The sequence below is a fragment of the Leptinotarsa decemlineata genome, unplaced genomic scaffold, assembly GCF_025532065.1.
Source record: "Leptinotarsa decemlineata unplaced genomic scaffold, Ldec_3_MD MMD2_tig00026347_RagTag_RagTag, whole genome shotgun sequence".
NCBI lineage: Eukaryota > Metazoa > Arthropoda > Insecta > Coleoptera > Chrysomelidae > Leptinotarsa > Leptinotarsa decemlineata.
In genome coordinates this window covers 3,112,286-3,128,930 of record NW_027412698.1, presented here as the reverse complement: position 1 = coordinate 3,128,930, position 16,645 = coordinate 3,112,286, and the positions used below count along the sequence as shown (strand labels likewise).

Below are 16,645 nucleotides of genomic sequence, written 5' to 3'. Positions count from 1 at the left end.
TTTGGATCATTTCTAATCCGAATGAATAACTGTTTAATACCCACAACATAACTTTGACATGGAAACTGTTTTTGGAAATTTTTGTGAAGTCTTCATCGTTTAGGTTTGATTTTTCAACTCGGTATATTTCTGAAAATACTATAGACGAGAATCGATATCACTATCAAGCCTCTAACAGGTCGTAGTGGTCGATCCCTTTCAAGAATCACGACTTTGAATAACTCGATAGTTGAGAGCCGATTATACTTATTTCGACCAAGTATTTTTTCATCCTGTTTCACCAGAAAAATATCCCTCCAGTAATGATAATGAAGAGAATGAATACGAGTCATCATTATCTAGGTTATCCGATTCATTTTATTTGTCGATATAAAAAATCAATGAAAATCTACAGTTGTTTTTTTTCATTCATTATGCACTCATCCAACCACTATAGTTACTCGACCCTTTTTGATGATAAAAAAAATATCGAGAGTAAGCTTATAAACTTCATGTGAAATCTTCATCGTTTAGGTTTGATTTGTCAACTCGGTATATTTCTGAAAAAACTAATTACGAGAATCGATATCACTATCAAGCCTCTGAAAGGTCGTCAGTGATCGATCCCTTTCAAAAATCACGACTTTGAATAACCTGATATCGATAGCCGATAACACTTACTCCGAACTAGTATTTTTCTCATCCTGTTTCACCAGAAAAATATCTCCTCAGGAATAATAATGAAGAGAATGAAAACGTGTCATTATCTTCCAGGTTATCCAATTAATTTTATTTGTTCATATAAAAAATCAATGACAATTTACAGTTGTTTTTTCTATTCATAATGCACTTATCTAACCATTTTTAAACTTGAACAATCATTAAACTTCTTTTCGTATTTTGAGAACGCATCCAATAATTTTAAAACTTCATAGCTTATCGATGAGATTAACATTTTCTTGTATAAATATGAAGAAGTAGAAAGCCAAAGCTTCTCTCAACTAGTACTTAATGCACCAGAATAATGTATGAGTAATTGTTTGTGCAATGTGACAATCCCACGAAGACTGTCGTCTCACATTATAAACGAAGTCTCACGAAAGCTTTCTGATAATCCACAGAATAACTGTGAACAACAACTGACAGCGGAAACTGTGGATCATTTCTAATTCGAATAAATAACTGTTCAATACCCACAACATAACTTTGACACGGAAATTGTGCTTTGAAACTTTTTTGATTCAAATACTGTACTGTAAGAAGCCATTGAATAGCGAAACACGTGTTTCGTTTTGAGAATCTGTTAGGTGAATATCTCACAATGAAGTGATTTTGAAAACGTAAGCTTTGAAACATTTCAAAATTACAAAAAATTAAAGAACAACACTTTTTCTCTCTTTGAATTACTTTATTTTTTCATAGTCGAACAATTTTACATGCAAATATATAAATTTTATATAAGTCCAGTTACTGCGCTGGTGAAAGACGAATCAAAATTTCACAATCCATGATGAGGCTGTTGTTCTCCTTATAAGAGCACACTAAGGAAACTTAATCACCTTGATGATAACTTCTGCCATGATTACACCTAACGAATCGTAGGAATATAGTAGTAGAGGTAAGAACACTGACACTATCAGTTGAACACAATCATCACTTCCATGATCCTGGAATATCTTATATATGCTTGTACAACCCCCTCCTGTGTCACTAGAGTACCTGATGAGTACCTGTTTACCAGAACCAACCCTGAGCACAAATACCAACCATAAGATTACAAAAATAGGACTATATTGAACCCATTCGCAATGCGGCAGAATCGTTCGAAAATTTGGGAGTATCAAAATGTTATTTGAGTTGCTCATAGAATGGAAACAATCACATTCAAACATTTCACTACATTACTGAAAATTGTATGGCGAAATACGTGTTTCGTTTTGAGAATCTGTTAGGTGAATATCTCACAATGAAGTGATTTTGAATACATAAGCTTTGAAACATTTGAAATTTACAAACGTATTTATCGTAAACACTTTAAGTCGCACATACTTGTTACGACCTGTTAGCGATAGAGTGAAAGTCTGCAGCATTCGATCGTGGGATAGTCGGCAATAAGCGATCAAACGCAACATGTTACGTTTATCGCAGATCGCAAACACTAAAAATGGAAGATTTCACTGAAAAATTGATAGAACACGTGAAAAACATGTGTTGTATGATATGTCACATGCTGACTACAAGAATGTACGCATTAAAAATGAAGTAGCTTTTTTTTCGGACACTTGATGGTCATGTGCTTTCCATCTATACTTCCTAAACAATTGGGAAAGTGCCACAAGTTTTCATAACCCAAAATTGATTTATCCCATAACTCTTTTGTGGGCTCTGCCAAATAAATTGGCTGCAATCTATCCCATATAGCTTCGCAAACTTCTTCCACAATTATGGCAACGATTGGAAATCCTAATCGAAAGCTGCGACCAATTGTTTTATATGAATCGGCAATAGCTAAAAACTTCGAAAAAAAAAGTAGGTTTTAGAATTTGGTTTTCTTTGATTACTATAACAATATGTTTTTTTTAAATTTAGTTTGATAATGAAAATAGGCTCATGTTGATTAGGAAATGTTTTATTTGCAGGCGAGGACTTGAAAAAAAGCTGGAAAAACTTAAGAGATTGTTTCTCAAAGCACTTACGTTCCGAGAGAACCAGAACTGGGCAAGGGGCTGAATCCATTTGTCGCTATGAATCCTGGCCATGGGCACAACACATGGAAGCTTTTAGACCTTTTTTGAAATTTGCGCAAACAGTCCAATATCGCTACTACTGATGGCAGCAGAAAGTCCTGAAGTAGTAGATGAAGGAATTGGAGCAAGCAATACACAAAAAGAAGCTACAGAGAGTTCAGAAAACTTTAACAAAGCCAGTACTGGGACTACTGTACAATAAAGATCGGCACAAACTTCATATATTCGTGATTCAAGCCAGAAAAGAAAAGCGGGTGAAAATTCGGCAAAGAACAATTCATATAATGTTGACAAAATTTTTCACTTTTTGAATAAAAGGCACTCGGATGTTGAAAATAACTGCGACAGCATATATTTAACTTTTCAAGGATATGCTGCAAGGGTTAAAAAACTGCCTAATCGACGCCAGACTATAATGAAATATAAAATCGCCAAAATCATAATGGAAGAGGAACTGGCTCAAGAAGCGGAAACTCAGACGGAAAGTCGACCGGGTACATGTTTTTCTAACAATTCCACTGCTTCATCTAATACATCTAATATTATGCCATATAACAACTCATCGTTAAACTCGTCCAATATACGTGAGACTGATAACAATTCTTTTGCTGCAACGTGGTATGAAGATTTTTACCATACCATCGTGTGAAATCCATACATATTTTTTTATAACACGTTATTCTTTTCAACTGAATAAAAAATTGAAGTATTACGAAATAATTATTTTATTACCTCAATGTGACTGCTAGTCGTTCTGTTGCCCCAATCGGTTCTCTAAATGTAGTTTGCTCTTTTGTAATGTCGTTCTTGATAAGATTCAATATTTCATCAAAACATTCACAGTCCATTCTAAAATATGTGTAGCATCGATTGCATCTTTCCGGAGTTCAGGGTATATCTTATGAAATTTGCCTTCTTCTTTACGTGTTTTGTTAATTTCGTGCACCCAAACATTCCGTCTAGTTATCAATAGCCTATAATATGTATGATATTTATAATATGATATGTATATTTGACCAATTTTTGCTTACCGTTGTCCTTCATTATCATCTTCATCCAATAATATTACAAGAAGCAGTGCTTCTTCTTCCAAGTCACACATTTTTAATAATGCGTCGATTGTAGGTCGATATCGCATATATGTTTGCTTTCTAACGCAATCGCTATCGCCATTGCTATCGTGATCGCGTGTATGTGTGTTCTCCGCTTTACAATCGTTGCAACTTTCCAAACTGCGTCGCAGGTATGGATGGAAAACACATATTGTTGTAGGTTCCGATAAACAGCGGCAGTGAATTTTTCAATTACAAAGGGTTTTTTTAGTATTGTTTTATTCGCCGTAGTCGACGCATATTACAATTTTATTTATGATAATTTGGGATGCCAACTATCGCCTCAGCAGGGCTCGAAGAATATCGGAAAATGTCTTCGGCTTAATATTGCACAGGAACGAAATAATCTCAGGGTTTTTAGAATGAAAGACTGTGGCTTCTGCTGCGCTGGCTGGGATTCTTTATTGGGAATAAATTTTTCTTTGTTTTGATGATGACTTCACAGATTAGACTATTTTCGATCTACAACTATAAATGACCATCGATAATATTTCACATACATAAAACAATGAAAATAATCATAACAAGAGATAGTCTTATGAACTACTCACCTATAAATGACCGTGGCGACCACTATAAATCATTCAACAACAATTTATGAATTGGATAAAGCCTAAATGGTTCATATATTTTGCGAATCGAGATCAGTCGTTGATTTGCTTTACCATGAAATTAGCAAGGTCATCATCTTTCAGCGAACGAAAATTCGAGAGCCTATTCCTTTTTTATAAATTTGCAACACAAAAACGCGCATTCCGATATCGCGAATAATTTTCAATCCAGTGTGCGAATTGTAGGCAACCCGTGATGTCTCTGCATGCATCACCGGTTATCACCCTTAAAATAGTTAGAACTGATACAATAATTTGAACACAAACTCATATGAATTCAACGGAGTCTAGTTCATTACGCAACAACTGACAATAATAAATTAGCTCATCAACTCAAATTAAAACTTTCCTCAACGACAGACATATAAGGATAATTCAATTTTAATAGAAACAAGAATATATAGTAAATAAGTTCCAGTTCATCTTTGCCCCCAGGCTTCAGGAACATCAAACGTCATGGACCTGAAGACGGTAGCTTATATTTTTTCAAATGAGATGCATGAAATGTGCCTCTTTTTTTTTCATTGTTTATATTTTCCAGAACATACGTGGCAGCACTTACCCTCTTCCTACTTCCTAGTTTCAGCTTTGAGGGCTGACGAAGTGTTGTTGGCTTTTAATGGTACGGTGTCTCCGATTTGGAAGTCAAAATATGGTTTACCTGGGTTTCGAAGTGCTCTACGAGCTGCTTTTCTTCTCAGAGTGGCTTCTGCAAGAACCAATTTATTTTCAACTTCCTCAGCGGTTTGAGTGACAGAAGCTTGGCTATCTGGCAGGATTCTTACCCTAGGAACACCTAGTTGTAATTCGTTTGGGGAATAGCCAGTGGACTCGTGCACAATATTATTCAAAAATTCGGCGAGTTGAGGAACTTCCCAAGCCCACCGCGCATGATTTTCATGACAGTAAGTTCTGAACAACCGTCCCAATTCCCGAAGTACCCTTTCGCTAGGATTCCCAGACGGATGACGCACTGAACAGTGGACCAATTGAATACCTGCAGACTTTAAAGTGGTTTGCCATATTAGTGAGGTGAACTGCGTACCATTGTCATGCAGTATATTTTTAATCGGACCATATCGGGGTAGATAGTCTTTCATAACTCGATTCAACATTGCTCTTGATGTTGCCTTTTTTAGAGCATATAAGGCCACATGTTTCGTGAAAAGATTGTAGATGACAAACAAGTATGTTACTCCACCTCTACTTCGGATTAGGGGACCATAGAGGTCCATTGCAATTATGTCATCTTTACCTGTAGGGATGATGGGGACTTGTGCTGGTTGGGGTAGTTTCGAAATTTTGCTCTTTTCGCAAATATCACAGGCAGTGGCCAGTTTTTTAATCTGACGATGCATGTTTGTCCACCATACTTCATCCCTCATCATTATCCATGTTTTGTGCACCCCGAAGTGACCTAAAGCCTCGTGATACATTCTAATAAAGAGTTCTACCAAGTGTTTGGGAACGCATAACAAAAAATGGTGAAGGTCATGACCCTGTTCATATAAAATTCCATTCCTCATTACAAAAAGTTCCTGTAATCGCATATCGTTAGGTAAATTATTTATTATATTTTTCAATTTAACATCCTGAAGTTGATGTTCCATTATATCGGAGATAATCTTCTGAAAAGTGGGTGGTAATTTGAAACAAGAAAATATCTGAAAACATTTGTCTTCAGGAGACGGATATCGAACACAGGCATACCGTGACAGATCGTCAGCCTCAACGTTGTCAATACCAGAGATATGTTCAACAGTGAAATGGAATTCTTGCAGGACTAGCGCCCATCTAGTGACCCTGGGAGATAATAACCTACAAGAATTTATATAAGTCAAAGCCCTACAATTAGTATGTAGAACAAATTTAGTACCCAGTAAGTACATTCGCCACTTTTGAATGGACCAAAGGGCTGCCAAAACTTCTTTTTCGAAAATTCCGTAATTCCTTTCTCTTGATAATAATAGACGGGAGGCATAGGCGACTACACATTGTGTTCCATCTTTTACCTGTTAAAGTATGGCCGCTATTCCCAAATCACTGGCATCTGATTGGACATGTCACACCAATCGGGGGTCAGGATGATGGAGAAGAGTATTTTTGACCATTTCCGCTTTGATGTTCTGGAAAGCATTCTCTTGGTGTTCACCCCAATACCAAGGCTGTTCTTTCTTGAGGAGTAGGGTGAGGGGAGCCACCATATCTGCAAAACCGTAAGCAAACATTCTGTCGTATTGACAGAATCCCAAAAATTTTTGTAGCTCCTTACGATTGGTGGGACGTTTGTAATCCCCTAGGGATTGAACACGTTGCGGGTCAGGACGCACGCCATTTGGACTTATGACATATCCCAGGTAAGGCATCTCTTGCCGGAAAAATTTACATTTTTCCAACTTGAGAGTGAGACCTGCCTCTCTCAATTTAGAAAAAATTATATTCAAATGTTGAAGATGTTGCTGTTCATTTTCACTCATGACTAAAATGTCATCTAAGTAGGTAACAAGAAAATCTTTGAGATTATTTTCGAAAATCATATCGATACAACGCGAAAATGAAGAGCATGCAGTTGCTAAACCAAAAGGTAGTCGACAAAAACGGTATGTTCTAGTACCTACCATGAAGCCGAAATATTGTCTATCTTCATACTTTATGGGTACTTGCCAGTATCCATGGGTGAGATCAAGGGTACTTAAAATTTTCTTACCATGTAAGAGTTTCACAATCTCCTCAATTGGACGGGGTAACTCATAATCGGGCTCCAGAACAGTGTTAAATCGCCTCGCGTCCAGACACATTCGGACAGAACCGTCTTTCTTTTTTGTTGTCATAATGGGAGAAATATATTTTGAAGTGGCCCTTTCGATCACCCCCCAGGATTCCATTTGCGCTATTGCTGAATCGATTGCATCCCTGGAATGGGATAAGGTCTAACAAAAAACTCAGAATACTCTTTCAATCTTATTGAATGTTCATAACTTTTCACACAACCCGGTATATTTGAAAAAGTTCCGAATTCTGCCTAAGTATATCATGAAAAATATTTTTATAACTTGAATTAATATGACTCTGTTGAATTATGAGTGAAAAATCGTTAGCTTCACGCTCATTCAGAATTTGTGATGTTTGATGAATACTTTTATTAACAAGAGCGTTCAGTTCAAATGATTCCTCAACTCCTTGATGCTCGAAAAGTGATTCAGGGATTGTAAAAACTTTAGAGTCTTGCATTAGGCAGACGGTTTTCATTGACGAGTCCAGTTTAGCATGATGAATTCTTAAAAAATCACAACCGATGATAACTGGGAAAGAAAGTCCGGTAATAATTAAAAACTCATTTATGAAGCTTTTGTCCTTTGTCATTTTTCCAGCTCTGAAATTAATCTGTGCTTGGCAAGATACTTTTCTGGCTTTAGTTTTGAATGCTCGAATAACCTTGATGCCGTTACAAAAAAAATGAGGTATAATATTATGATATTGTTTCAGCTGTGACCACACTTCATCAGATAATGTAGACACGACTGCCACTGTCAATGAGTGCAGAAAAAGTCAGTCCATACACGTGTATGTCAATGACAGGCGATCTATCTTCTGATAAAGTGTGCTCAAAATTGTATTCTACTAGTAATTCATTTCTTGGATTATTAGCGATATTAAAATCGGCTCTTTGTACAATAGCCCCAACATTTGAGCCTAATGTTGGGAATCTCGCTCGTTTCCCTGTTCTTCTTCATAAACTTCCAAATTTGCTATTTTTGTTTTATTATTGTTATTCGAAGAAAATTTTTGTTGATTTTGGTATTTGTATACTCAGAATTAAAAGGAATTTGTTGTCTTTTTCTAGAAGAATTTTTATAGAATTCATCTGCGTGACGCAACCTCTTGAGGGCTTCATTAAGCGTTGACGCTCCGTATAAAGCACCAGCAACGTTGGGTGGAAAATGAGGCGCTATTATGGCAATTAGCTATTGCTGTGTATAAGGGGGTTGTAAAAATTGAGCTTTAGCCACCTAATGGTTGAAGTGGTCTACGAATAACCCATCATTAAATACAGTGGTTTCCAGCAGCAACTTTAATTTATTTTGCTGCCTGGCATTCCAAAATTGATCCAGAAAAACTTTCTTGAATTCTAAATACGTATTACAGGTACTGGAGAGAGCATTCCACCATAATTTTGCAGAATTTATGAAGGAATTATTTAATACAAGCTTTATTTTATTAAATGGCACAACTGGCAAATCAACGCCCCCTTCCAGATATCTTAAAAAATCCGAGTGCAAGTCGGTATTTTCATCAAAAGTTGGTGAAATTTTGGCTAAATCACTGAAAGAAAATTGTTCTGTGGTATTACTTTACGTATAGTGGTCAAGTGGTCTTACATCATTTGCATTATTGGTATGTACAGGGTTATTTGTAAAACCATAATTTTGTGAATTTTCTATTACATATGCAACGATTTTACTAACTGAATTATTCAAATCTACATTATTCACACTTAGTAAGGGGGTTGGAAGAAATGATTGATATGGGGGTGGCTGATAGTTTGGAACGAAGGCATTTTTGAAACATTGTTTGCCGTTGCCCCCTGATGATAACACCTTTCTGCAAAATCAGTTGTTTTCTGACCAGTCGGTGCACCCTGACTAATATCTGCTCTCTGACAAATTTTTGACCCTTTACTTAAATCTACTTCCGGAAAATTAGTTATTCCCTGACTTGATTCAGAAAAATATAATTCTGTGGTATCCGTTGTCTGTTGATTTGTTCTTTCCCCCTGTATAAAGTTTGCCCCCTGATTGAGAGAAAGTTTTGAAAAATCACTTCTTTCGTTGCTAGAACACGCATTCCGTGATGATGATTCAATTACTAGAGAAGCGATTGGTGATATGTCAGCTCTTTCCCTACCTAGTACTAGTTTTTCCTTATAATTTGTTATTGGCGTTCTATTCAAAGTTCCAGATGTCCTTGGAATCGCTCCTGTTGAGTTCGTAACTGGTGGATATTCCACGTTCAAATTTTCTAACAATAAATTAGGAACAGTCCTACCTTGATCTTCGATGTTCCTTGGGGTACCTGAATCTCTTTGGGGCAATCCTTTGTCTAGGAGAGAATAGTTCAATGATTTCCTTGGTCTTAGGGTTCTCTCAGTCGGTTCCTTATCCATAATTCTTCCTCAGTTTATCCCAGCACACAAAACAGCTCCTCGATTGGGCGACAAGTTGCACAGGAACGAAATAATCTCAGGGTTTTTAGAATAAAAGACTGTGGCTTCTGCTGCACTGGCTGTGATTCTTTATTGGGAATAAATTTTTCTTTGTTTTGATGATGACTTCACAGATTAGACTATTTTCGATCTACAACTGTAAATGACCATCGATAATATTTCACATACATAAAACAATGAAAATAATCATAACAAGGGATAGTCTTATGAACTACTCACCTATAAATGACCGTGGCGACCACTATAAATCATTCAACAACAATTTATGAATTGGATAAAGCCTAAATGGTTCATATATTTTGCGAATCGAGATCAGTCGTTGATTTGCTTTACCATGAAATTAGCAAGGTCATCATCTTTCAGCGAACGAAAATTCGAGAGCCTATTCCTTTTTTATAAATTTGCAACACAAAAACGCGCATTCCGATATCGCGAATAATTTTCAATCCAGTGTGCGAATTGTAGGCAACTCGTGATGTCTCTGCATGCATCACCGGTTATCACCCTTAAAATAGTTAGAACTGATACAATAATTTGAACACAAACTCCTATGAATTCAACGGAGTCTAGTTCATTACGCAACAACTGACAATAATAAATTAGCTCATCAACTCAAATTGAAACTTTCCTCAACGACAGACATATAAGGATAATTCAATTTTAATAGAAATATAGTAAAAAAATTCCAGTTCAATATGTAACGTATTTCGAATATTCCGCAAACCATTGCAATTGGTATCCCAAACCTCCTGCAAGGTAACGTTAGTAGGATGTTACTTGCACAATTTTCTTAGAAAAAGTGCATCTTAGAACATTTATAATCCCCCTGAAACATTTGATTCTGACTACTCTGATGCAAGGAATGATAATGGAACTCCTCCTGGCTTGGCAGATTTACCCAGAATACCCAGAAAGAGTGCAGTGCAAGCCCACCAAGTGAGAAACACATTAAGATACTATTTTATGACACCTGAAGGAGAAGTTCCTTGGCAATACGAAATATGTTAAAATTTATCGTTTGACCACATTAATTTAGAAATAACTCGTAAGGAGGAGTAGTTTTGTTTTTTGCGATTTCCTGAGTCTTTTCAGTTGTCATGCAATTGTTCAAAGTTTATTAATAAAAACCTTTTACAAACTGAAGTTTAGAAAAAGTGTTCGAAATGAAGCAGAAAAAAAGTTTTTCGTAACCCTTATCAACACTCTACGTAAAACTAAATATTGTATATACCACCGAAAGTCTTGGATTTTCCTAGTATTTTTAAAAATAATCGAATTGAATTTCGAAAATATGATGAGTTTTATCCTTTGTTTTACTTCCAAATTATGTGCTTCACAACCTTTTGTTATTTATATGCATGTATGATACGATAAATATAAAAAATGAAGTTCTTAAAGTCTATACGTTCCTCTGAATCCAACATCTCCCTGGGCTCATTTTTGTCTAATAAGAATTTCATTTCTTCAAAAGCAAACCATTTACTTTTATACACATCTTACTTACCAGAGCCAGATTCATTGGTGTCCTTTATTTTTATACTTCTCTCACCAATTGACAAATTCTTTGTTCTACCGCTTGTTTCTTGACGTGAAATTCTTCAGCGATTTCCATAGGGGCATCATGTCTCAAGTTTCTGTTCTTATAGTTTTTGGTTTTAGAATCCCAAAAATTTGTTTTTACTAGGTATGCCTCAATAAAGGCTATGACTTTATCTTGTTCCCATTCCATTTCTCCGACAAAAACACACGGCTACGATGTCACTAAGGCAAGAATTCATTGAGTACTAACGGTTTGTCGAATATCGAAAACACGTCCACACACTAAAGTCGATCGACTGCTCTTTCATGTTTACCGAAAATCGATGGAAAACAAATCGACATGTCGATCGACAAAGTCGCGTGTCACGTACACACACACCAAGGCGACAACGTCGATGGAGAGAGTCGATCGACAGTATCGACTCAGTGAGGACGCAGCTTAAGGGTTGCGAATATGAAGCAAAATTAATTGCTGTGAATGGTGAGTTTAGTGTTGAGTTTCTATTTTGAAATATTGAAATTGATACATGTCAGAAAATTCTAAATTTGGATAATTTCAATGATGTCGTGACATTATAACGGAATGCTCAAATTTTTCTTATATATTTTCAGCAAAAAAACTGAGTTGAAACTAATCCAGGAAGAAGAAATTGAAAAATACATGTACCTACAGAAAAATGCAATGTCGAATACAGTTTTATAGATTTTTCTATTGGCATCGATTATGTTGATTAACAGTTCATCGAATTTATTCATCAATAAGTTTGATAACTTTATCTATTTCCAATGAAAATTGTGAACAGAATTGTGGAGATTATGAACAAGAAAATGATAATTGTGAACAAGAGAAAACAGATATATCAGGTATGAAGGTATGTTTCGTTGAGTGTTGGTATCAATTAAATACTCATTTTTCCAGGCTCCTGTGATAAAAAGGAATATGAGGATGAAAGACAATTAGGTTACTGTGATCATGAAATAAAACATGAGGTAAGGTTTCTCTAATAAAAATACCCATACTGGATCATAGAGAACATAAAATAATAACACTTTTCAATAAAATATACAACCAAGAGGCCCCATTCACAGGATACATGCTTCTTGAGATTCAAAGGAATGGAAGTTATTAGGTAGGTATTTGTATATAGTTGGTCGAAAAACTCATCAGATATAAACCAAAAAAGTTCTAGATTCCATTGAGGACTTGTGGAAACTGGTGATTCGATTCCACACCAAGATAATAAGTATCAAACTTTCAACAACATCTAAATGTTCATTCGTCTGTTTATCTGTTTTTGAGCAGAATCGAAAGAAGTGAATCAGTATCTTAGCTCTTCGAAATTTAAGAATCATGGATAATGGTTTTGAGGTCTTGAGTGAAAAAGATAACATTAGGAAACCATTTTTTTCATTGAAAATATCACATTTTTTCCGTTTTTGATATTTGTAGTATCTACAATCGTCTTCGGGTGACGATTGTAGATACTAACAATCGAAACGTCGTGAACTAACGTGACTTGGAAATATATCTTTTCAGGTGTGGAGTCAAGAACACAACCCGAGATGTTGGAAGATCATTTTTTCAAAGGTAACATTTTTCTCAAATCAATCTTTGATACTAAATTTCGAAATTATTCAGTATATCTCCCTACTGAAGAAATCTCAATCGAAATCTGTTGAAGCTAGTAGAAGTGAAGTCAGTATCTCACAAACTCAAAAAAGTTCTTCCGAATTCAACCTATTTCATGGTGAATGTGGTACGATTATTTTTATAAACATCTATTGTTTTTGCAGATGAAAATTCCAAAAGGCAAATATTGAGACAGCTCAATATTTTGAACATCAAGATGGACCAGCTTTCACAAGATATTTCTAATATAAACTTGATTCAGAGCAGGCAATATGAAGATCCTGTACAACAGGAATCAATATTAGATCAATTCCAATTACATTTGAGAACTGAAGAAGATCTCAATCTGTTCGAAGATTTTCTTCAGAATAAGGAGAATATATCTGAAGTGGTTAGTATATTTCCCTTGTATTTATATAATATAAATTATGTTTTCATTACAACACAAAACTCGTCGAGTGCAGAATTCTCACCCTTTTGTTGAGAGTTTGGAGACCTGTCGAATTTCTCTCTCTCTCGGGGATCTTTTTTCAATAGAACAGCTGAACTTTGGAACTCTTTACCGAGATAGGTTTTTCCTGATGCTTATAAACTTCAAAAATTTAAAGTGACAGTTAGTTAATTCGTATCCCATGTCCCTAGATTCACGAGGTGTTCTTTGAACATTACAGGGTTTCCCTTTCACGTGAATCTGTATGTATATATATATATATATATATATATATATATATATATATATATATATATATATATATATATATATATATACGAAGGTTATCGAGTGTCTTGATATAGATAAAGGAATTTTTTAATCGGACATAGCACTCAAGGAAGTGGCAAACCATAGACACGTGTTTCGGGCTTTTGGCCCATCATCAGTATGGTGCAGCCAAGTGTAAGGATGGGCAACACTTGGTTACCAGAAGAAATAAATACAAATGCACGGAGCCACCAGCAGGAGCCAGCCGCACATTTGTGGTTTTACTTAATAGATCTTGTGTTCACAAGAAAACTATCAAAATCACCACGGAGGCAGCTATAGCTACCTGCGTGACATCCGGGTCCAGGAAATAATATAAATACGGCTGGCTCCTGCTGGTGGCTCCGTGCATTTGTATTTATTTCTTCTGGTAACCAAGTGTTGCCCATCCTTACACTTGGCTGCACCATACTGATGATGGGCCAAAAGCCCGAAACACGTGTCTATGGTTTGCCACTTCCTTGAGTGCTATGTCCGATTAAAAAATTCCTTTATCTATATCAAGACACTCGATAACCTTGCCACTTCCTTGAGTGCTATGTCCGATTGAAAAATTCCTTTATCTATATCAAGACACTCGATAACCTTCGTATTTATATTATTTCCTGGACCCGGATGTCACGCAGGTAGCTATAGCTGCCTCCGTGGTGATTTTGATAGTTTTCTTGTGAACACAAGATCTATTAAGTGAAACCACAAATGTGCGGCTGGCTCCTGCTGGTGGCTCCGTGCATTTGTATTTATTTCTTCTGGTAACCAAGTGTTGCCCATCCTTACACTTGGCTGCACCATACTGATGATGGGCCAAAAGCCCGAAACACGTGTCTATGGTTTGCCACTTCCTCGAGTGCTATGTCCGATTAAAAAATTCCTTTATCTTGACTACTGTATATATATATATATATATATATATATATATATATATATATATATATATATATATATATATTTGGAAGTAATTTCATCACTTTCTGGAGAGACTATATTTTTATAGATTTTGTCTTTAATTTTATTGATATTTGAGAATTTAAAAATTATTGAATTGGGCTCATCCAATAGTTTGGTCGGCAAAAGGGATTATATCGTGATAACTGTTGTGTTACTATTATTTTTTTCTCTAGGTGAAAGAGCTCTCCGTTATAGGCGGCACAAACTTCAAAGTAATGGTGAAGAGATTGATGCAGCGTGTCTTGCACGATGAACTGGCAATTCTGTACAGTTGGATTGGGTTCAAGCAAAAAAAAACTTTTTATCACTGAATTTATGTTCAACTTTGATAGGTAAAAATCATCAGCCAAAATAGTTATATTCTCACAACCATTTCCATTTTTTTAGATGCAGTGCAAAATGGACAGAAAAATAAGTGTTCCAATGCGGAAATTGAGGCTGTTACGAAATTGTAGCTTGTTAAAGCGAAGGAAAGATTAAATAAAAAAATTTAGTTTGAACCTATGGCTACCATATCACCTCAAGTATTTTTATTTGTTTTGAATTAGTTTTGTGCAATGTGTTATTACTAAAAATGGTATATTTCGAGTTTAAATATTTTGATTGTATCATGTAATGATAATTATTATGGAAATGTGTATTGAGTTCATTTTTTCCAGTTCTATTCCCTCAACGTGTTTTTCAGATATGTATAGGTTTATATATTTATTATATATTTTTCATACATTTTAAGAATGTTTTTTATTTATTGTTTTTATCGATAATAATTAGAAGGAAAACGACTGTTTTGATGATAGTAGAGGGGATACAAGAGTTCTATTACGTATTCCCTAGGGGACGTACTTACGGTAGTGATTGGGAAAGAGACGTGTGCGACGTGATCGACGCATAGAAGGATGTAATGAGCATCGAGTAAATTCATTTGATAGATAAGAGTGCGGTGGAATTACAAAAATAACATATGTGTCATACAGGGTGTCTCATCGTTTAAGAAAAAACATGTACGGGGTGTTTCAAATACGTCAGCGCGTAAAATAATGATATAATAATAATAATGAACGAAAAAACGGATTGAAGAAAAAACATGGCCACAGACATTAAAGAAAAAAACATGTTTGTCATACAGGGTGTCTCATCGTTTGAGAAAAAACATGTACAGGGTGTCTCAAATATGTCAGCGTGGAAAATAGTATAATAAATGAATGTAAATCGGATTGAAGAAAAAACATGGCCACGGGCGTTAAGGAAAAAAAACATGGCTGCCATACAGGGTGTCTCATCGTTTAGGAAAAAAAAACATGTACAGGGTGTGTTGGAAATTGAAGATGATACACTTCGTTGAATTATTTTGTGTATTACTGAATATAGTGGACTGTATGATAGTCCTTAGGACTATCATACAGTCCTTAGGACTAACCCCTCTCGATAAAAGGTCTGCAGGGTTATCACCTGATCTGACGTGACGCCAGCTTCCCAGATCGGTCAGTTTTTGAATTTTAGATACACGATTCCCAACAAATGTTTGCAGTAAGTTGGGAGAAGTTTGTATCCACGACAAACAAATCGTAGAATCAATCTAAAGGTAATATTCATCTACCTCTAGACTCGAGGCAGATTTCAACTTGTCGATGATGTGTGCTGCGCATAGTTCTAATCTTGGAATAGATTCAATTTTCACAGGAGCAACTTTACCCTTTGAGAATATTAGGCTGACTTGAATATTTCCGGCAGTGTCGATAGTGCGAAGGTAAGCACAAGCGCCATAAGCTTCCGAGGAGCCGTCTGCGAAACCATGAATTTCAGTCTTACTGTGATCAGTAATGATTACACATCTTGGAATTTTGAGTTCATTAAGTGTTGAAAGCTGCGATCTAAAAGTTTTCCATTTTGAATCTAATCTAATTCAGAATTTGGCAAGTTGGGATTGAATATCCAAATTAGCAGAGAAATAACAATGTTTAATTGGCGTTTGCAAGGCAAACTGAGTTTTCTGAAGGGATGGTAAGTTGGGTCCTAACGGAATTTGACCTACACACAACAGGATAAGATAAAGACCCCCTCCAATGAGTATGTATATATTGCCAGGTTCGCAAAA

The 16,645-nt window shown here is 35.7% G+C and overlaps 1 protein-coding gene across 1 annotated transcript; it reads left to right on the top strand.

Annotated features, from left to right (window-relative positions):
- Positions 1 to 9,792: 9,792 nt before the first annotated feature.
- On the top strand, positions 9,793 to 16,413 carry LOC141486193 (uncharacterized). The gene is made up of 5 exons (XM_074183911.1): positions 9,793 to 12,076; positions 12,132 to 12,800; positions 13,007 to 13,233; positions 14,724 to 14,882; positions 14,938 to 16,413. The coding sequence occupies exons 2-4, from the start codon at positions 12,776 to 12,778 to the stop codon at positions 14,859 to 14,861; spliced, it is 390 nt and encodes a 129-aa protein (XP_074040012.1). The 5' UTR covers positions 9,793 to 12,076; positions 12,132 to 12,775; the 3' UTR covers positions 14,862 to 14,882; positions 14,938 to 16,413.
- The last annotated feature ends 232 nt before the right edge of the window (positions 16,414 to 16,645 follow it).